The following is a 22,284-nucleotide window of genomic DNA, read 5'->3' as shown; positions in this document are numbered from 1 at the left end:
TAGGAGCTAATAATGGGGTAAGACAACAAACAAACAAGATTGATATAGGGTAAATGGAAGCCAAGGAGGCCAGGAGTTGGAGATGAGAAAGGAAGAGAATTCCAGGCATAGAGGACAGCCAGTGAAAATGTACGGACTCAGGAGATGGAGTATTTTGTGTGAGTGTAGAAAGAGGAGTAATATATATTGTGAGGATGGAAAGAAAGGTCAGGTCCAGGTTATGATGCAGTTTAAAAGTCAAATAGAAGAATTTTGTGTTGTATATGAACTACTTCCCATCAAAGACATATCCTTATTTACATAAAATCAGCTCGACCACTAAGACAGTTAAGTTAGTATAAAAAAAATCAATTTAAAATAATGGTCAGGCCATAAATATTAAAGGCACAGAAACTGGAACAAATAATGCACAATCAAATGGTAATCCAGTCTTGGTATCTTACTTTAAGGCAGTTAAAAACATGAAGTACAGCAGAAAGAAAAAAAAAACATGTCTGAAAAGAGCAAATTATAGTACTTAAATAGAATCAAAATTGCTACAAATTTTGACATTACTGCATTTTGTAAATTAAACTTTGTATATTTCCATACACATGTATTTCACATATATCTGCTATACCACTAAACCAGAGCTGGGACAAGGTACCCTATACCAGGGTTTCCTGAACTTTTTCCACTCACTTTTTGATCTCTTTGACCTCTTTTTGTCCAAGAAATTTTTACATATAGGTATATAAAGTAAGTTTACATAACCTTTTACTGTTGCCAATTTTTTTGTGATCCCCACATTCAGTTAAAAAAGTTTTGCCATATACAAAGTTTGCAAATTACATTCCTCATGTGTTATCTACTGTGTGCTGCCCTACATGTCATGAAGAGGTTAATTTCTGTCATTTATAAAACATATAAACATGTATAGCACTAAGGTTGCAGTATTTCACACACTAAAAAGGGATTATAAATTGGGTAATTTTGGGGTTAACCTGAATTTTGGGAATGAAGTAAAAAATATGTTTCCACTTCTGGAATCTTTGAATGGGAATTGGCGTAGCTAATTGTGGAGGTGATCCAAGCCTAGCAGAGACACAGCAAAATTCTAAGTTTGCCTCTCAGCTGTTAGCTTACTTAGCTGCCTCCTAAGCCTCTTCCTATTTTTGGTAGCAAGGATCTTGGGAAAGAAGTTAACCATATAACCTACCAAAATGGACCTTGGTATGGAAAATGCATAGTTGGGGAAACCATGTCATTTGCTTCAGGAATCAACTAAACAACCAATGGTAATAATGCAAAACACTATACACACTTAAGGGATTTTTATTATAGGCAGGACTTAACAAAAGAAAAAAGAGGCTTCCCCATCTCTTCTAAGGAGAATTAAAACTTAACTCTGGAGATCACAGGTATATTTTAAGTATATGTTTCCTCATTAAGCAATCACTGCTGGGATAGTGGTGCAGTGGAAAAGATTCAGGATTGGAAGTCAGAGGACTGGAGTTTGAACCTTTAAGGTCCCTTTCAATTCTAAATCTATGATCCAATGAGGTTTCTCCTTTATCCCCTTCTGACCAGTGACGGGCATTTTCAAGAATACTTTAGCACTGTAATCTATAGAGGAGTGAAATGAAAAGTTAATTCCTAACTTACTTGATCTCATTAACAGTAAAGTTTTTAAAATTAACTATCTGCAATTTTCATGTTTTTGAATGGTAGTGTGTTAAATTTAATTTTTAAAAATCAAATAACATTTTATATTTGTTGGTAATCTTGCTGTGAAATATTTTGAGATCAGTTTTTCATCCCTTCAAAGGTACTTAAATGTCATTTTAGTTGACGTAGTTTTCACGGATTAAACATCTTTTGAAAGGTTGAGATCACACAAACATTCAGAAGGAAATTGATATGACAAAATCCAAAGTGCTAATAGGAACTTAAAAATCCTTTTATACCATTTGCAGATCTGGGCTCTTTCACAGGAAGTTTAACTGGACTACAACTGTAACTGTAGATTTGTAGATATAAATAAATGTTCGTCTGACCACCACGCAGCATGGGCAGGGGGGAAAAGTCTAACACAGCATTGTATGAGAGAGAGTCAATCATTCATACAGCTGGAATCATCCAACAAAACAAGCATTTACTAAACCCCTACCAGACACACTTATCTAGTTCAACCCATTTCTTTTACAGATTGAAATAATCTACTATAGCAAAGTTATTATAGACAATTTTAGTAAATGATATATTTGTGATATCTGTAAATATAAAATAAAATGGACAAATATTTTCATCCATGTAAAAAAGGTCATATGTAAAGTAGAATCGGTAAAATGCCAAGCAAAAGTTAAGGTCTGCACAATGTTAATGAAGTTTTTTTTAAACTTAGTATTATTTTATGTTTAAAACAGTATTTTATGTCCAGAAATAAAGTATCCCCAAAGTATTTTTTTTTCACAAACACAACACCCATTACTTCTTGAACGGTATCCGAAGCTGGATTTTTTCCGATCCAACAGGTCGTTCGATCAATAAGTTTTTCTTCAGCCCTGCAGGCAATGAAGCCTTTTGGGGGACAGTTTTGGCACCTCTGCCTGTGAATTCCGAGGAGGGGGTGGTTCAAAGGCGGCAGCCGGCCCGGGAGATTCACCCCGGCTTCTACCAGGGCCCTGCAGCGGGACGGCCGTCCCTACCAGGGTTCTAGCTCGTTCTAGGTTCCCAAGCCCGGAGGCGTCCGCTGTTTGGGGAGCCAGCCCTGACAGTACAAACCCAAATCAAACCCCAGGTACTCGGTCTTGGAGGGCTTTCGGGGAGCCGGCGGTCTGGGTGGTACACAAGCCCCCAAGCTGTGACTGGCGGAGAACGTATTTTCAGGTTGTTTACGGCCGGGAGCGCTGACCCCCTGGGCCGCAGCCGGCGGGAGGGGAGGCTGCAGAATTACGGGGAGCCTTTCCCGCCCCGCCAGGGCTGCGATCGGGAGATTCAGGCCCGGGGATAATTTATTGGCTATTCGTGGCCTAGGAATGGGAACAGCGCGGGAAGCTGCAGAGGAAGGAGTGGCCAACCCCCCATCCAGATCCGTACCCCACCCCAACCCCCAGGCAACCAATGAGGGGCATGGAGAGGGCGGCTGTTTGTTTACATTGTGGCGCTAGTCACCGGAATACCAGAAAAACCGCGGGGGAGGAAACCCCAACTTCGGCAAAGACCAACCGGCTCCTCTCGGGAGTGGCTGAAGGGGCGGAGGCCGCCTTCCGGCTTCCAACGTTCGCCGCCACCTTCCCCGCTCCGGGGCTTTCGGGCCCCTTTCCGGGCTTGCCCGGAGGCGCCAGCCCCCGGAGTGGGAGCCGGAGGCCGCACCCCAGCAGGTGCAGTCGGGACCCTGGGGAAGCCCTCCCAGGGAGCTGCGCGGCCCGGACCTCCGGAGGGCGGCGAGGGCGCCGTTTGTTCTCATATCCCCAGTTCCTTCGGTCCCAAGGGTGGGGTACAATTTTCCAGGGGCCCGCAGATTGGGCCAGGCATCGGGCATGCTCGGGTGCCTCGTTCGGCTCACTTCACAGGGAAAAAGTTCCGGCCACCTAGAGTCCCCAAACACTCCGAAGCGCCTTCGCTTCTTTGTATTTTTAAATCTGGCGGCTTCATCCGGTCCTAGCCAACCCTATGCGCTGGTTGCCGCCTCGACCAATCAGCGCCGGGCCCGCCATTTTTCAAACCCGTGCATGCCTCCAATCAGGGCTGAGCTCCCCATTCCTCTCCTGACCGGTTCTAACGGGTCTAGGAGTTAACGACCTGAAGGCGCAACCGAACATGCTAGGCTCCGGCGAGAGGACTGTGCGCACCGCGCCGCCGACCAATTGAACGCTGGGGGATTCAGGGGGGCGGTGACCGACAGGATTCGAACAGTTCTCCGGGCCAATCAGGAGAGGCGGGGGGCGGGGACAGGACCGCGGATCATCAAGTTGCCGTGGCGGGGAGAAGAGTGCAAAACAAGAGGCTGGGGATTGCGTTAGAGATAAACCATTTCGCTGCAGGAGCCCCTGAGTGAGGAGGAAGCGCTGCGCCGGCCGCCGGGAGGAACCCAAGGAGCTCCTACAGCAGGCAAGAGTCGGCGCCCCGGCGGAGGCGGCCGAGGCTCCACCGCCTCTGCTCTCCGAGCCGGGACCGGGGAGTCGCTGGCTCCGCCCCGGCCGGGGAGGCTGCTGGCGGGCCGCGGGGAAGCCCGAGTTGTGGCGGGGAGGGCTGGAAGAAGCCACGCCGAGGACGGGGCCGGCCGGAGGGCCGCGGGGGAGCGGGGGTCTCGCCGCGCCCCCGCCTTTCCTCCCGGCACGGAGGCCGTGAGCGGCTCCACACCGCGGCCTGGCCGAGGGGCTGGCGATGGCGGGGCAGCCCGGACCCGGTAGCCTATGGAAGGGTCGCGGGGAACGGGGCGGGGCGCGCTCGGTGTTTATCCCGCCGAGGGAGCTCCGCCCCCGGCCTCTGCCGAGAGGGGCGGGGAGCGGGAAGGACGTGGGTCCCTGAGGCCCGGGCCGAACTCGGCCGGGAGGGGAGGCGGGGCCGGGGAGGGGCCCGCGAGAGGCCGGGCTCGAGGCGGGGGTAGCGGAGCCGCGATTTCGGCGGGAAGCGGCGGCCGGGCTGGGCGGGCTTTGCGGTTCCGGGCCCCGGCGGCGCGCGTCCTGACCCCCGCCGCCTTCGCTCCTCGCCCGAAGGTAGAGAAGCGGCCCAGGATGGGTAAGGGAGACCCCAACAAGCCGAGGGGCAAGATGTCCTCGTACGCCTTCTTTGTGCAGACCTGCCGGGAGGAGCACAAGAAGAAGCACCCGGACTCCCCAGTAAACTTCGCTGAGTTCTCCAAAAAGTGCTCGGAAAGATGGAAGGTGAGGCCGGGAGGGGCGGTGGGCGGGGCCCGGGGCCCCCCAGGTGAAAACCACCGAAAAGTTGCCCAGAGATGTTAAATCTCCCCCCCCACCCCACCCCCCACCCCGGGCTGCCCTGGCAATGTGATCAATTATGCCTAAGCGATCGTCAGCCTGAGTAATTGGCGAAGCTTGTATGGGAGAGGAGCGGTGTCAGGTCTGGAGGGCATTAAAGCCTATTTGTAATGTTGATTGTCTTTAGACCATGTCTGCCAAAGAGAAGTCCAAGTTTGAAGACCTGGCGAAAGGAGATAAAGCTCGGTATGATCGGGAGATGAAAAATTACGTTCCTCCCAAAGGGGATAAGAAAGGAAAGAAAAAGGATCCTAATGCTCCCAAGAGACCCCCGTAAGTCATCTTACTCGTCGATTTTGACACTTGAGTTTTCCAGCAGTACACAGTATAGGAATTCTCTCAGTGCATCACCTTAATGTTTTATTCGTCCTCCAGCACTTTTCTTGTATCTTGACATAGGATACATGCTTCATAAAAGTACGTTGAACTTCGTTTTTTTAGATCTGCATTCTTCCTCTTCTGTGCTGAACATCGTCCAAAGATCAAGAGCGAACATCCAGGCCTTTCTATTGGAGATACTGCTAAGAAATTGGGGGAACTGTGGTCTGAACAGTCGGCCAAAGATAAACTGCCTTATGAACAGAAAGTGGCTAAACTAAAGGAGAAATATGAAAAGGTACAATAAACGTTTTCCCTTTTTCCTTACTCCTAAACCAGAGGTTAAAAAACTGGTAAATATATTTATGAAGCTTTTTATGAATCTAAAAATGCTTTTGAAGTGTTATTTTAGAAGTAGGTGTAATTCCTATAATTGTTAGCTACATTTTCAAAGAAAAAATGCCATAAGAATTATTAGTTAATAGCCAACTAAAACTTGGTTCTTTACGTGATTGAGTAATGCCACTAGATGCTGAAATCAGAATATACTTATTTTTCAGGATATTGCAGCATATCGTGCCAAGGGCAAGGGAGATGCAGGAAAGAAGGGCCCTGGCAGGCCAACAGGATCCAAGAAGAAGAATGAACCTGATGAGGAGGAAGAAGATGAAGATGAGGAGGATGAGGATGAGGAGGATGATGATGAAGAGTAAATGAATATTCTGCTGTAAAAAATTTTTTGTGTGTGATAAAAGTCATTGTTTTGCTAAGAATGTGAACTCAAGTGCAGCTCATTGTTAGCTTCAGTATAAAAACTGTACAGACTTGTGTATAGGTAATGTGATTCTTTGTAGGGAGAACCTCTATTTTTTAATGTAAGTAGGAGCTTTTGAGAGGCCACTCCAGATAGATTTTAAGGCTTCTGATGTTGAATGTTTCTGCATATTTAATGGTTTCTTTTGAATTTCTTCACTGTGTATTGTAGCTCAGTAAAGCCCTAGGAAGTAGTATCATAGAAAATCTTAAGTTTTGTAGAATGTTGCATTTTGTTTTTTTAAGATAAAATATTTTGTAATAAAATGATGTACATTACTACTGTTTATTGTCCTAATTTGGTGGGTAGTTTGAAAAATAGCATAAACGTTGTGACCTTGGGCAAGTCACCTCTAAGCCTCCACCTTCCTTATCTTTAAAAGGAAGCCTGCCCTAAGAGTCAGCAGTTACCTGAGTTCAAATCTGACCTCAGATACTTAACATTTACTAGCTGTGTGACCCTGGGCAAGTCACTTAACCCCAATTGCCTCACTGAAAAACAAAAAAACAATAAAAGGAAGGGACCAGAAAAAATGATTGTTTCCTTCAAGTTCTGTGTTTTTAAAGGACCCGTATTTTTCTTGAACTGGTACAATGTTTTGTTTTTAAAAGCTAAAAGAATATATTTTCTCAGCATCTGTAAATGACCTCAGTTTACCTTCAGCTAGAATTTTTTTCATATTTTCCAGCTGAGTGTTTCTTGTGAATCTACAGAAGCAGAAATCATTTAAGATGATTATATATTGTGGCCAAACAATAGCATGTTTGGAAAAACAAGGGTTAGAATTTCATTAGAATTTGAAATTGTGGGTTAGGTTCGAGTGCTGGGAAAACACTAGTTTACTAATTTAAGGAAGCTGTTGTCATGAGTTTAGTCAGACAGCCTTGTGTGTTTAAATGAAAGCTGCTAATAAACAGTTTCAGAGATATTTTTGTAGAATCTGCAATTGAACATAAACCAAAATTTTCATGCTATTTCCTAAAGTCAACATTCACATTCCTCACCTTTTTCAGTTTTTTTATATGTAGTTTGTAATATGCTTGCTAGTATGTTCGGTACAAATTTAGGCTTGGTATCTAAATGGAAACAATTCACCCTGATTATTTGAGCTTTTCCTATAAATTCCTTAATAGGAAGTTAAGGTATTTCAGTCCAAATAGGCAAGGACTTTAGTTCATTCACATCAGTTGTATTAGAAGAACAGAGGAATTGACCCTTCTCCCCCAATCCAATTCTTTAGGTTGAAACAATTCTAAGATCAATGCTGTGTTTTGAATGCTAGCTCAAATTAAGGTGATATTTTCACATTTCCCTACCCTTTATTTTTTTCCAGAAGTCTGTTAACTGCTGAGACTTTGGAAACAATTATTTCAGTGTTATTATTTTTATAGTTTCTCTGTTTTGGTTTTTCCAAAATGATTAAATAGGTTGGAAACCTATATTTAACTGAGCTGATAATAGGACTTTGTGAAAGCTTATTTTGTTTTGTATCTTAGTGTCATTTACGCCAAGGGAAGAATGTAAAAGATTGCATATCGGTAGAAAATAAAAATGAAGCATTGTTCTTAGTCCTCAGAAGAGTAATGTTTCTTACTAAAAATACTCTGTACAAAGTAGCTGTTTTTGTACATTGGGTAACCCTACCCCAAACATACCCAGTTATGCTAGGACTTGAGATATTTCCCACTTGATCCAAACCAGTTTTTTATATTCGCCTAGTACCTGACTGAATTTCCTGTTAGAGGCTGTTATAGGAACTTTGAGAAAATGAGGTCGGATTTTTCAATTGAATGAGAGAGAGATGTGTATGGAAAGTGTGTTTTGTTAGCCACTATCAAACAGTCATTTCCATTAACATGTTTCAGTTTGATGGAAATTTCATAATGTATAATTGTCTTGCTTCACTTTGGGTACTGAATAGTATCTAATTTTCATAGCATCCTGTAAAAAAGCTCTTAGAATAGATAAATGAGTGGTATTCATTGCTTAGGCCAGGATTTCCATAAGTGCTTTTTTAGTTTAAATCCATGTATTTGCTGTCATTTTCTTACTTGGTTGGAAAACCAAAGCATACTGATCTAGAATTTCACTGAAATAGGTTGTCTTGTGTAAGAGAATAAATACAGTGCACATAAACAAGTTTGTTTATGTGAATATCAGCAAACATGGTGTTTCTCTAGTAGCCTGAGAAATTCTCATCACATCCTGCCACCATAAGATTGGAAACTACCATAGCTTTGGGGTTTTATTTCATATTTGTAAGATTAATAAAACTTCATTTGAAATTAATACCAGAAGTCTGATATTATCAATAAATCTTGAGCTGACCCTAAAGGAGATTAGCTATCCTAGCTATCTTGATAACCATATTGGACTGCTGAGTTAAGCCATCACCATGAGCATACTTCTTTTTTTTTTTTTTTAAGTGAGGCAATTGGGGTTAAGTGACTTGCCCAGGGTCACACAGCTAGTAAGTGTTAAGTGTCTGAGGCTGGATTTGAACTCAGGTACTCCTGACTCCAGGGCTGGTGCTCTATCCACTGCACCACCTAGCTGCCCCTCATGAGCATACTTCTTAATCTTGAGCCTCAGTTGTCTCATCTGTCAAATGTTTATGACACCTTTCTTGCCTAAGTAGACTAGACCTCTGGTCTACTCTTGAGGTCCTTTTTTTAAACACCATATATGATGAACTGGCATAATTTTCATTTCCAAGTTAATGATTGTCTAGCTCTATGAAACATTGCTCATTGAGGCAACTCATCCCAAAATTAAAATTAAGAAGTCTGACTTGATTTGTAATAGTTGCATGCAATTCTGTGGGTTGGTTATACTTCATATCACTTGGGGCCAGAGAGAAGCTACTTGTGCCACAAGTGAGTGTACCTCTGTACCATAGTTTACCTAGTCAGTAACTAGTTTTAGTTTTGGTGGTTAAAACCACAAAGGCAATACCACCTATTTCTTTTGGGGGTTTTTTTGTGGGTTTTTTTGCGGGGCAATGGGGGTTAAGTGACTTGCCCAGGGTCACACAGCAAGTAAGTATCAAGTGTTTGAGGCTGGATTTGAACTCAGGTACTCCTGAATCCAGGGCCAGTGCTTTATCCTCTGCGTCATCTAGCCACCCCCTAATACCACATATTTCTTAAGCCTATTATATGGTCCCTGGTTTATGCCTCAACTCATTCCTCACCAGTGAATAAATAGCATATAGACAATTAGATAAATATCATACCTACTATGTACTAGAGATTGTGCCAAGTGCTTTACAAATAACATGTTAGCCTCATTTTACAATTGAGGAAATGGCTAGACTCCTGAAGTGTCTGGCAGGATCTGTATTCAGGTATTCTTCACTCTAGACTCTGCTTTATCCTGTACCACTTAGCTATGTACATTACTTGTGCTCCCATCATATCCTCAGCATTTTAATGATTTTGAACCTGCAGCTGTCATTAAACATACCTTGTTCCCATCCCCTATGGTCTGTTCTTTTATTCCCAGGCCCCACAATGTCCCACTCAAGAGCTACCTTTTATCGTGTTCGGGAATGTCTACTCCATTGATAAACAAACTTGCTTTCATCTTAAACTTTTTCCTTTCTCATTTTGTAATTTACTAAGACTTGATGACCTAACATCTGTGGCTGCCCTTACCACCATTTGTTGCACTTGTACTCATTACCCCACTCCCCTTCCCCACTCATGGGGAAGTTGGAAAACTTGCTCTGCATTGCCACTTTCAGATTCTACTTCAGTGACTTCTCTGAAGTTCATTCAATCCATGTTTATCACTCCGTCTAGATTCTGGTAGCTGTTATCTACCTTCCTCTAGGATGCTTAACTTCCTTTCTCAAGGAATTGAGTGCTTGGCTCACTCTCCTGCCCTCATGCTAAGGGTACTTAAAAATTGATACTCAAACACCCTAACTTCCCAATTCCTCAATTTATTCATTTCCCATGACTTTATCCCTCCACCCTACTTCAATTGAACAGAGATCGGTCATACTCTTGGATCTTGCCATTGATCCACAAGTGTTCCACTTCATGTTCATGAACTCTGAAATTCTTTTTACCTGATTGTAAAGTGAATTACAATCTCCAACTCAATTGATCTTCATTCTTATTGTGACCCCAGTCCCTCGATTCTTTTGGGACATTACTGCTCTGCTGGTTTTACACTTAGCCCTCCTCCATCTTGACCCCTTGATAAGTCAGTTCAATTCAATATTAGCCTCTTCTCAAGTTCCCTTTATTACCCTGTCATCAGTCTTGCCCTGCCGAGTTCCCTGCCTTCGATGACTCCCACCATCTGCCGCCTTAGCTTCTATTCTCATGCTACTAAACAGATAGATGAAATCACGAAACAATGCTGGCTTGTTGCACAGTCTTAACTGGGCTCACTGGCAAGGCAATCTTTTCATTCCTCCCTACACAGTTCACTATCCCACAGCAACTGCTACACTTTTTCATCTTGCAATGTCCATAGCTCCCCTTATCAGCAGAGAACCTTGCCTCATATTCTGCTGAAAAATAAAGGTCATTTGCTGAGAGCTTATCCCCTCCTCATCTCACATCACTCATGCTTTCTCTCACTCTCTTCCACCCCTTTCTCACAGAATAAGGTGACCCTTTGCTCTGCTAAAGCAAACCCTTCTAGCACAAATGATCCCACTCCATCCTGTCTTCTCCAGTTGATACCCCTTCCATCATTCCCACTCTAATCTTATGTCTGCCAACTGGCTTTTTCCCAACATGCCTATATAGTTTTACATCCTCAAAAAACTCATTGATTTGCCCATTTTTATGGTGTTTTTCTTCTTAGTCCTCATCCTTGATTCCTTTGTCACCTGAAACTAGTGATCACCCTCTTTTCCTGGATACTAACTCCTCTATAGGTTTTTGTGAGACTGTGCTCTCCTGTTGAACTGTGCCTTCTCAATCTCCTTTGCTGGGTCTTCTTCCAAGCTGTCTCTGTTAATTGTGGGTATTCCTCAAGGCTCTGTCTTGGGCCCTGTTCTCTACATTAATTTGCTTGGTAATCTCATCAGCTCTAATGGATTCAATTACCATCTCTATGGGGAAGATTTCCAGATCCATTTATCCAGCCCATATTTTTTTCCTGACTTCCACTCCCAAATTTCCAACTTCCTATTATCAGGTACCTGGAACTCAAGGTCCCCTGTCTAGCTTTTAAAACCCTTCATAACCTGGCCCCTTCTTACCTTTCTAGTCATCTCACTAGTCATTATTCCTTTACCTCCGTGTATTTTTTGATCCAGTTCATCCTGTATCTATCTTGTTTGTACACGGTTGCTTGCATGTTGTGATCAGATTGTGAGCATCTTGGGGGGGGGAGGGGGAGTAGGGGGGAGGGAGTGGAGGGATGGAGGAACTGTTTTTGTCTTTTTCCCCTCAGTATTTAAAACTGTGCCTGGCACAAAGTAAATGCTTAATGCTTGTTTATTTAATTACTAAATTATTCTTATTGATTTCTTTATAATCTTCATAAAGTTCTTAGTTTTTTGGCTTGTCAGTGTGATTAAACACTAAAATAAGCTACCAAGGGAAGCTGTGAAATCAATCCCTGGAAATTTTTCCCCCCAGTAGCCATTTGTCTTTTTTTGAACCATAGGCAAACTCAAGTCTCCTTCCAGGCCAGTGATTTTCTGTGTTCAAAGATCTGAGATTTCAACAGTGTGGACATTTCCTTAAACTAAACAACTCCAAACTACAGAAGAACATTGTGAGTATTCCAAGCATGTGCAGAGCTATGCCACTGTCTGAAACAAAATTATTATAAATGTACTACATTTGAAACTATTGTATTCATAAAGGGAAATTTTATCTGCCCTGATTATGTTCTAGACAGCAAAATCAAGTACTTCCATTTTGAAAAATGGTAAGTTATTTAGAAAAATTATGACTTAAAATATACCACAAATCAAAATACAATATTTTTATTTTTCTCACCTAAAAAACGAGCAACCCAGAATTAAGATGTACATAAGGTTCCCAAATTTACCCCTAATAAAACTTTTGAATATTTATACAATTTCTACAGAAACATACAGTGTATCAAAATCTGCATAAATCAAATTTATAAAATGTGTAGAAATGCATAGTGATATTATCAACTTACAAAGCAAGGATATGGGAATTATTTCCAAAGCAGCCTAAAGTAGAAAAGTTTTTACTGCAACAGTTTCTGATGGTTTTGTTTTGTAAAGTTTGCAGTTGCAAGATACAGAATCATATTCACAGAGTGTCAGCTTTTAATGAACTAAACAAAATCCCCATTTAGAATACACTTGCGCAGCCTGTGCCACCTTTCTTATGCCTATGCATAGTTAGCATAATTACAATCTACTTAACGTGGAAAATGGAGTCATTTTTCATATAACAAGCAATGAAAGTGCCCACATTCCTTAGTTTATCCCAGCAAGCTTTCCTTAGATTGACTTTAGAATTTATATAAAACACCCTTACAAGAAAATGAAAGTTGAAATGCTTTAAGATCCCCAATCAGTAGCAAAATACAATGAAAGAATATGGATTTATAAATAAGTATGCTGTTCGGGATGTTTAACATTAGTCAACCTTCAAAATTAGGCAATAATCTCAAAATTAGCTAATTGTCAAAATCAGTATGTAAATAATGTTCTTAAAGCTCTGAAGATTGTTTCCTTTGTCAGAGTATGTTCTAAAGCCCTTTCACTAAGTATTAGCATGCTCAGAGTGAAAGTCCAATTTGCTTTTTACTATGAATCTTATTTGTCCTTTGTACTTTGAGATAATGGAATTTTTAGAAATAAGAATCAGACCAATTTAAATATTAGGTCCTCTCAGTATTAGAGGGTGAGGGGAAAGGAGGGAGGGAGGGAGAAAGAAAAATATCTAAAATAAAAGTACCCCTTATTATTATGGGGGGAAAAATCAGCAAAGACAATGAGCCTAAAGAAGTTTAGAATTTGAAAAAGTACTAATAAAAGAAATCTAATGCCCAAGTATAGGAGAATGTTTGCTGAATTTGTTTAACGTGGCTGATATTTTTAATGATTATCATCTTGAACATTTCTTTATACTAAAGAAAAGTTCAGTTTATTCAAGTGAATTTCGTCTAGCACAAAGATGCAAATATAGAATTAAATCATTATTGGCTTAATAAATTGTATAGTTTTAGTTTATGATATATAGCAATTATGTAAGGCTTGATCTAACAAGTGCTAGGAAATTTCTAGCTGTAATTCTGAAGGAGCTTTTGAAGAATTTAACTAAAGTTTTTTTTTTTTAATTTTGGAAGATTCAAATCTGAGAAATGTTTACAGTTTTCTAAACATACCTGGAGCTCCAGGTATACCAAACCCCAAATGCCATCCAAGAAATATTTTCCATTTAATAGCCTTTTTTTAATATTTTGGGGCTTGGTGGTGACACACAGGTTCTAGCAATGCCAGCAGGTAAGAGATTTAATGCCACAAAATCTTGACACACCACAAAGTACCCTTGGGGTGGTCTGTGCCTCCCATTAACATAAGCTCTATAACATTCAAAAGTTGGTTGCAAATGGTAGCACATAAGTTTCTGGGTGGGAAAAGTTATCCTTAAATAGTTGACAGTTCCAACATAACCATACTATAAATTTCCTCAGATGCTCTTGAAAAATATACTGAGAAATGAAAGAGGCACTAAATGTGTTGAAATTCACCTTTCAAAAAAGCAGCATGATTGTGGAGGAAGGCCACCCTGGCTAATAACCTGTGGCAGTGCTTGAAAAAGATGTAAAATTAAATATACAACAGGTTGATAATCACCAAGTGATATATTAAAGTCTGGTTACTCCAACCCTTTTTCAAGTGTGTGTTTAAAAACAAAAACCAAAAAACCAAAAAACCAAAAACAACAACAACAACAAAAAAACTGCCTTTCAGACCCCTGAGTGTAATCCCAAAGAAGGTAACAAACAACACCTCCAACTCTGTTCCTATTCAGCAGAGTTGATAGGTGCACAAATCACCAACATCATCTTAAAACAAACAAACACAAAGATGTAAACATCTACAAAGTTTTAAGGTAAAAGCAGTTTTGTAAACAGTAACTGCAGATGATAATGCTATCATACTATCACAGTTCGTCTATGTCCTTCAAACGTCAGGAGGTTCCAGGTTTGGAGCTGTACAAATCGAGGAGCTGCAGCAGGTTTCAGGCTATTTTCAGTCCTGTACAAATTAATGTGTCAGTAGGTAGGTTATTAGTTTGTTTTATTCTGTCTAAACGTTAAGGATGTTGTTCATTTCCCATTTTTGCGTGGATTTATTGGAGTCACACTCAGAGAGAAAGACTTGATGTAGAACTGGTGAGCGATCTAAGCACTTTCCTGAAGGAATATGGGTAAATCTGTGTAGATTCTAGGGGAGAAAAAGAAGCAAGAAATGAATTTACATGTAGATTTTTTGGTGAGTCAATAAACATTTTTTTAAAGGGCCAGGTGTCACCCAGCTAGTAAGTGTTAAGTGTCTGAGGTCGGATTTGAACTCAGGTACTCCTGACTCCAGGGCCGGTGCTCTATCCACTGCGCCACCTAGCTGCCCCAGAGGTTTGCAATTTTGACCAGAAGGCAGCAACAAAAAACACTCCAAAAGAAAAAGAAGAGCAAGAAAGCAAAATGGCTGCCTGATGAGGCTTTACAAATAGATGAGGAAAGAAGGAAAGGGAAAGGGAAAGGAGAAAGGGAAAGATATATCCAACTGAATACAAAATTCCAGAGAACAAGTAGAGATAAGATGGTTTTCTTAAATGAGCAACTGCAAAGAAATAGAAGAAACTAATAGAATGGGAAAGACAAGAGGTCTTTTAAAGAAAATTAGAGATATCAAGGAAAGTTTCATACAAAAATGGGCATGATGAAAGATTAAAATGGTAGGGATTTAACAGAAGCAGGAGAATTAAGGAGAAATGGCAAGAATACACAAAAGAACCATACAAAAAAGATCTTAACATCACTAACAACCCAGAGCCAAACATCTTGGAGAGTGAAGTCAAGTGGGCCTTAGGAAGCATTGCTTAACAATAAGGGTTGTAGGGGCCAAATTTAATATGGGGAGAGTTAATTGGGTGACTCGCCATAATATTGGGGTTCAGAAAATAATGAGGGACCTCTAGGTCCAAAGCTTCCTCTCCTCTGCCTTTTTAGTTATTTCTCCCAGGCCAATAAGAAAGGAGCTTAACAGCCTCTTTTCCACAAACAAATCAGGTTTTATTTAATGGGAATAAAATATACAGCAAAGGTGAAATTAATAAAGTCAAGGACAAGAGAATAGGAAAATGGATAATCTTCCTAACTCTAACAAAAGCCTATACAATCCCCAAACTCGCTTCCAGATCAGCTAATTCAAAGGGCTGGATTTAACTCACCAACAGGGGTCTGTAATTTCTATGGCAGCCAGTCCACTCCAAAGCTCCTTCAAGGCAACAGAGCGAGTGAGAGTGTGTGCCACTTCCTGTTGGGGGTCCCTTTTTCTACCTTTTTCTCCCTCCCCCAAAGGGGAGATACTTCAAGTAGTGTGGCTGTTGATTCCCTGTTGATGACACAGTCCACAGCCTCTGAGGACACTCCTTCTCAGGGTTGGCCAAGTTTAAACTAGGGGGTTAAAAATGTAATCGTCTTAAGTGGGTACTTAGTTTCTCATTCACACCCAATTCGAACACTACTTGATCAATCAAGTTGGACCCCTGGGTGTCTGCCAAATTCCATTATTTTACCACATTGGGTAATGGAGGTAACAGAGTTCCAGATGAACGATTTAAAACCTTAAGCGCTGTACTCAATATGCCAGCAATTTCAGAAAACAGCAGCCACTATATTGGAAAAGATCAGCTGATGAATTAATTCTCAAGAAGGGCAATGCCAAGGAATGTTTAAGTTACTGAACACTTGTAGTCATTTCACATGCCAGCAAGTTTATGCTTAAGATTCTGCAAGCTAGGCTTCAGCGATATGTGAACTCAAATTTACCAGAAGAGCTGTCTGGTCAAAGGGGCAGAAGAAAAAGAGACCGTTTCACCAACACTTGCTGGATTATGGAGAAAGCAAGAGAATTCCAGAAAAAACTTTTACTTCTGCTTTACTGACTACACTAAATCCTTTGACTATGTGATTACATAGTCAAAGAGATGGGAGTATCAGATCATCTTACTTGTCTCCTGAGGAACCTGTTTGCATGCCAAGAAACAACTGTTAGAACCGGACATGGAACAAATTAATGGTTTAAGATTGAGAAAGGAATACAATTAGGTTGTATCTTCTCACCTTATTTATTTAACTAATATGCAGAGTACATCATGTGAAATGCCAGGCTGGGTGAATCCAAAGCCAGAATTAAGGTTGCTGGGAGAAATATCAACAATCTTAGATATGTAGGTGATACTAGTCTGATGGCAGAAAGTATAGAAGAATTAAGAAGCCTCTTCATGAAGGTGAAAGAAGAGAGTATAAAAGCTGGTTTAAAGCTTAACATCTAAACAAAACAAAACAAAACAAAAAACAACTAAGGTCTTGGCAACTTCTCCCATCACTTCCTGGCAAATAGAGGGAGAAGAAATGGAAGCAGTGTCAGGTTTTATATTTTTGGGCTCAGAGATCACTTGCAGACAGTGGCTGCAAGCATGAAATTAAAAGATGCTGCTCCTTGGAAGGAAAGCTATAGCAAATCCAGACAGCAGACTAAAAAAGCAGAGACATCATCATCTTGCCAAAAAAGGTCCATATAGTCAAAGATACGGCTGTATGGGAAAGTTGGATGTAGCAGAATTGATGCTTTCAAATTGTGGTGCTAGAGAAAGAGTCTCTTGGACAGCAAGGAGATCAAATCAGTCAATACTTAAATTAATTCAGGTTATTCACTTGGAAGGTCAAATAATGAAGCTTAAATACTTCAGCCACATAATGAGAAGATGGGACTCATTGGAAAAGACCCTGACATTGGGAAAGATTAAAGGCAAAAGGAAAAGGGGAGGGATGGCAGAAGACGATATGGACAGTGTCACAGAAACAATGAATATGAACTTGGACAGACTTTGAGAAATATCAGGATAGAAGGGTTTAGCATACTGTGGTCCATGGGGGTCACAAAGAGTCAGACACAACTGGATGATCAACAAATGATAACATGAATTTCAATACTTCCTGTTCTTTTTTTTGGTAAATGTTCACCTACATATTCAAAAAGGGTCTTTAAAAATTCCCTTTTGTCCATCTCTGAATATTTACTTGTACAGTTTCCAATCTACTTCTGTCTACTGTGATGATTGGAGTTTAGTTATTTGGTTGATAAACAATTAGACTTTTTAGGGAGTAGGGGAAAAACACATTTATACACCTACATAAGCTTCCTGGGCTCTTTTTCTTTCTTACTGACTCACTGCCTTTTTTTTTCTTTCTTTGGTCTTTTCTCTGAAGCAAAATGCTTCTTTCTTTCATGTTCATCCTGAGCTGTCATTTCATATTTTGGCAAATGCATCACAAATTGTCGCCAAGTTGGGAAAATATGTATTCATCACTACCACTACAGTGGTCATTTGTGAAAGATGTTAACTCAAACCTCCATGTTAGTGAAGCTATAAAGGCAGATGAATGCTTGTGCAGCAGATCTGGCACTGAAACATCTAGTCCATACCACATGAATAAATGAAGCCTTAGTGTTTCTAGTTACTTGGAAGCTTTCCCATCTGGTTGCTCCACACAAACTGCTTTATATTAGCTATGTCTAGACTCCAAGAGTTATATACAAACATTCTACTGTGTTGGGCACGTGACAATTAGCCAAAGGACTTTCAATATTCGAAATCTAAAGAACTAATAGCATCACCTATAATAGAAACAACTGCCCAATAAAGAGTGGGATCCTCAGCCTTATCATAAGAACTGGTTGCTTTTCATCTATTGGAATAGGAAGATAAGTGCCAAATTCCTAACTTCTATCTCCACCTGCTGGAAGATAGGAAGAATAAATTGAGTACATGAGAGTGTGTATGTCTGCGCGGGCATACCATGGCACAGACAATATTTTTTGATAATTAGGACCTCATTCTGATGTCTAAAATCGAATGTATTTATGTGACCAGATAAATGTAAAAAAGAATGCTGATAACTCTAGCTACATGAAAAGTGGCTATGGAATTCTAGTGGAAATGATGTTCTAGACAAATAAGACAGAATCACTTCAGGCAGTAAGTAATTATAACCATACAATAAGGAGCCACCAAAAGTTTTGGAAAACCTGTGTAAAATGGCTAAATAAAGGAAAATGGTGGCATGTTTTTAACTCAAAGATCTGGGAATAGGTTTTTGGAGCTAGTTAAATATAGATTAACCAAATGAAACAAGATTTAAAAATAAATCTGAAAAATGATGCTATTAACCTATGAACATTTTAAGGTAATGGAATAAGAAAAAAAGCTATGTTTGTTTTCAGAAGATCAAATGTAAAATACCTTGAAGTATTGCCATTCGTTGTACTCATTTAGACTACAATGTGTAATCATGATTTTAGATCCATCGGGTCCTTTTGTCAAACACTGGTCATACTGCATGAGTTGATTCGCTTCATTGATTCTAAAAAGCTAATAGCAAACAAGACAAGAAAATGAAACACTCCCTACTGACCCCTCCTTCTTCTTTTTTTTTTAACCATGCCATGTCAATGACCTACAATTTCCTAAGTGCAGAAATTTTTGAGGGCAGATCAGAAGCCACCTATAATTCCTGAGGCTCAGAGAATTTGTGGTTTACCTTCAGTCATTTAGCAGACTAATACACATGAGGTAGGTAGGATTTGAATTCAGGTTTTCCTGTGCACAATTTGGAAGAATGAGACCTGGGTTCAAATTCTACCTTAATGTGTGACCTTGGGTAAGTCTTTCCTCATCTGTAAAATGAAGAGCTCACACTAGCTGACCTTTAAGGTGCAATCTCGTTCTAAATCTATGATCTTATCTATTATCATCTTAAGAACAAGTGCCAGCATTTATATGGCACTTTCAGATTTGCAAGTGCTTTATGTATATTATCTCATTTTGTTCTCATAACATTGTCTACTATGCCATGCTACAATATAACGTAAACTTTTTTAAAATTATGAAAGGAATTAAATTTGGGGGAGGAAAAAAATCACTTTGACTTCTCTTCATGTCCAAGACTACAGGGTGCAAGGAGCTAGGGACTGAATGCAATACTTTATTAGAGAGGTTGTGTGGTGTAGTGCATAGAGCACTAGCCAAAAAACCAGGAAGACAATTTAATCCTGCTTCTAGCACAAACCTCTCAGTCCTCTTGACAACTCTCTTAAGACTACAGGTATAAATTGCAGAAAAGGTGCTGACTAATCTGGAAATTCCCTCTGACAGCAAAATCACAGGCTTAGTATCTATCCTTCATTATCATTTAAAGGATTATGTTTTCAGTCTTTGAAAATTAGAAAAAAGTTACTAAAACTTATTTATTGTGTAAAAGTTTAAATTAAAGTTAGGGACAAGCTCATTTGATGAAATGAGAATATATTGAGGGGGGTTAGAAAATAAATTGTTGAATGGCCACTGTGGAAATAAGTTTTACGTGACTTCACATGTATAATTGATATCATATTCCTTGTCTTCTCAATGGATAGGGGCAGGAGGGAAGGAGAGAATTTGAAACTCAAAATTTAAAAAAAAATTTTAGAAAATGTCAAAAAAAATGGTAATTGGGAAACATTTAATGAAATAAATAAAATATAATAAAAAGAATGAATTGTTAGAGGGACATGGTTACATACCACCTTAGTAGTGGAAATCTACAGTTATAGAACATCACATTATGATAAATGTCAAACTTTAGTCTATGATATCTGACACTTAGCACCCTTACCACTTAACAATATTTGGTAAACACATTTTCATAGATAACTTTCTGGTTGCCAAAGAACTCCATGATCAGTTATCTTAATCTTTCTCAATCCAGATTAGAACTAAAAAGTGATATAAATTACCTGATTTCCTCCCATCCGATGACAAGGTCCCAGTTCTACAAAACCACCATTTGCATGACCCATGCTATCAATGCAATGAGCAGTTTCAGTACCTCGGATCTGGAAAAGAAAGATGCAACATGAGTATTTAGCTTTCTTTACTCTGATACCATGAGTTCAAAGCCTTTATGTCTAAAACCTACTGTTGTAAAACTTGATTTACATACAGAAGCCTGGAGAGCAATTCCCAAGGGAACAAAATGGTGGTTCTCTCAAAACTTGAGAGTGTGGCATTGAAGGGATGACTTTAATATCACGTTTTCAAATGGTCTACAGTTTGCAGATTCTAGAAGGTATGCCTAAGATCAGAGATTTAGAGCTGGATAGAATTTTGATGCCATCTAGTCCAACTCCCCTCATGAGACGAGACTTCTCTACTTGTCTAAATTCTCACAGCTAATAGATGGAAGAGTGAAGATTGAACTCGGGTCTTTTGATTCCAAATTTAGCACTGTATAAGTGCTGCATGTATTGGTCCAAAAGAAGGAAGGACAAGAACCAGCATTTATTAAGTGCCTACTGTGTGCTAAGCACTTACAAATGTCTCATTTGATCCTGACAACCACCCTGGGAAGGTAGATGCTATCATAGTCCTACTTTACAGGTGAGGAAATTCTTGTTTGCATGTTGTCTCACCTACCCACCCAGCTCCCTGAGGGCAGAGATTGTCTTTTGCCTCCTTCTATATTCCTATCACTTAGTGTAGCACAGGGCACATAGTAGGCACTTAATAAAATTTTATGGATGGACTAGGGAAGATAGGGCTTAAGTAACTTGACCACAAACAGTCACCTAGTTCATAAAGTGTCTGAGCCCAAATTTGAACTTGGGTCTTCCTCACTCCAGGCCTAGAATTCTATCCACTGGATGACCTCTACTTGCTTCTAAAAGAGGACATAGGAGAGGACATTTATTATGGAAGGTTTCAGAACCATCAGAACAACAGTTATAATATGATATTAAACACCTTGATAAATTAACTTGATATTAATCAAATCGTGTGAATTTGCTATAACTGAAATTGTTGTTGTTGTTATTGTACAGTTGTTTCAGTCATGTTCAACTCTTTGTGACCCCATTTGGGGTTTACTTGGCAAAGATACCGCAGCAGTTTGCCATTTCCTTCTCCAGCTTATTTTACAGATGAGGAACCTGAGACAAACAAGGGTAAATGACTTGCTCAGGGTCACACGGCTAGTAAGCATCAAGCGTCTGAGACTGGATTTGAACTCAGGTCCTCCTGAATCCAGGGCCGGTGCTTTATCCACTGCGCCACCTAGTTTCCCCAGGAAAATTAGTCTTTCTGACTCCAGGCCCAGCACTCTATCTACTGCACCACCTAGCTGCCTCAGAACTGAAATGGGATAGACTAAAAGAAGTATGTTTTATTAAAGCCTTTGAATTTTTATATCATAGTCATTTCTTTATATCTCTCTCCTTCTCCCTCATAAACAGACTCTCCCTTAAAACAAATAAAAACAGGTGAGAAAAAAAACCCAACCCTAAAAAAACCCATTTTCATACAACATTCAACCCTGGAAGTCCCCCTACCTTTCTGCCAAGGACAAGCATTATGCTTTATTATCTGTTTTCCAAGACCATTAATGGTTTTTTGGTTATCAAGAGTTAGGCATCTCTTTAGGGATCTTTTCATTTGCATTCTTGTAGTTACAATGTATATTTTGGTTCTACCTATTTTGCTTTGTACCAGTTCATACAAATCTTCCCATATTTCTATGAATTCCTCAAATTCATCATCTGTAACTCTACAATAGTATGACCATTATGTTAATAGACCATCATTTTTTCCTGGGTCTTTGATACCACAAAAAGTGCTGCTATGAATATTTTTCTGTCTTTGGGCTCTTTGGAGCATGTCCAGTAGTGGGATGGCTGGATTAAAGAGTATGACTTCAAATTGTGTATTCACAATGGTTGGACCAATTCACTGTCTTCCTGTCTTTCCAACAATGTTGTCTTTGTCTTCTTCTTCTTCTTGCAGGGCAATAGAGGTTAAGTGACTTGCCCAGGGTTACACAGCTAGTGAGTGTCAAGTGTCTGAGACTGGATTTGAACTCAGGTCCTCCTGAATCCAGGGCCAGTGCTCT

At 40.2% G+C, this 22,284-nt stretch overlaps 2 protein-coding genes across 2 annotated transcripts in view; one reads left to right on the top strand and one right to left on the bottom strand.

Moving 5' to 3' along the window:
- Positions 1-3,941: 3,941 nt before the first annotated feature.
- HMGB2 (high mobility group box 2) lies at positions 3,942-6,392 on the top strand. Its single transcript, XM_043969538.1, has 5 exons — positions 3,942-4,092; positions 4,701-4,868; positions 5,110-5,255; positions 5,424-5,598; positions 5,861-6,392. The coding sequence occupies exons 2-5, from the start codon at positions 4,719-4,721 to the stop codon at positions 6,011-6,013; spliced, it is 624 nt and encodes a 207-aa protein (XP_043825473.1). The 5' UTR covers positions 3,942-4,092; positions 4,701-4,718; the 3' UTR covers positions 6,014-6,392.
- Positions 6,393-12,087: 5,695 nt separating this feature from the next.
- Positions 12,088-22,284, bottom strand: part of GALNT7 (polypeptide N-acetylgalactosaminyltransferase 7) — a 194,623-nt gene continuing 184,426 nt past the window's right edge. The window contains 3 exon segments of the mRNA XM_043973515.1: positions 12,088-14,521; positions 18,606-18,734; positions 20,138-20,236. Of these exon segments, the coding sequence (XP_043829450.1) occupies positions 14,384-14,521; positions 18,606-18,734; positions 20,138-20,236 (366 nt within the window). The 3' untranslated portion in view covers positions 12,088-14,383.

The sequence above is a fragment of the Dromiciops gliroides genome, chromosome 6 (assembly GCF_019393635.1).
Source record: "Dromiciops gliroides isolate mDroGli1 chromosome 6, mDroGli1.pri, whole genome shotgun sequence".
Lineage (NCBI taxonomy): Eukaryota > Metazoa > Chordata > Mammalia > Microbiotheria > Microbiotheriidae > Dromiciops > Dromiciops gliroides.
Note: the sequence above shows the minus strand (reverse complement) of the source record. Positions and strands in the feature narration are given on the sequence as shown.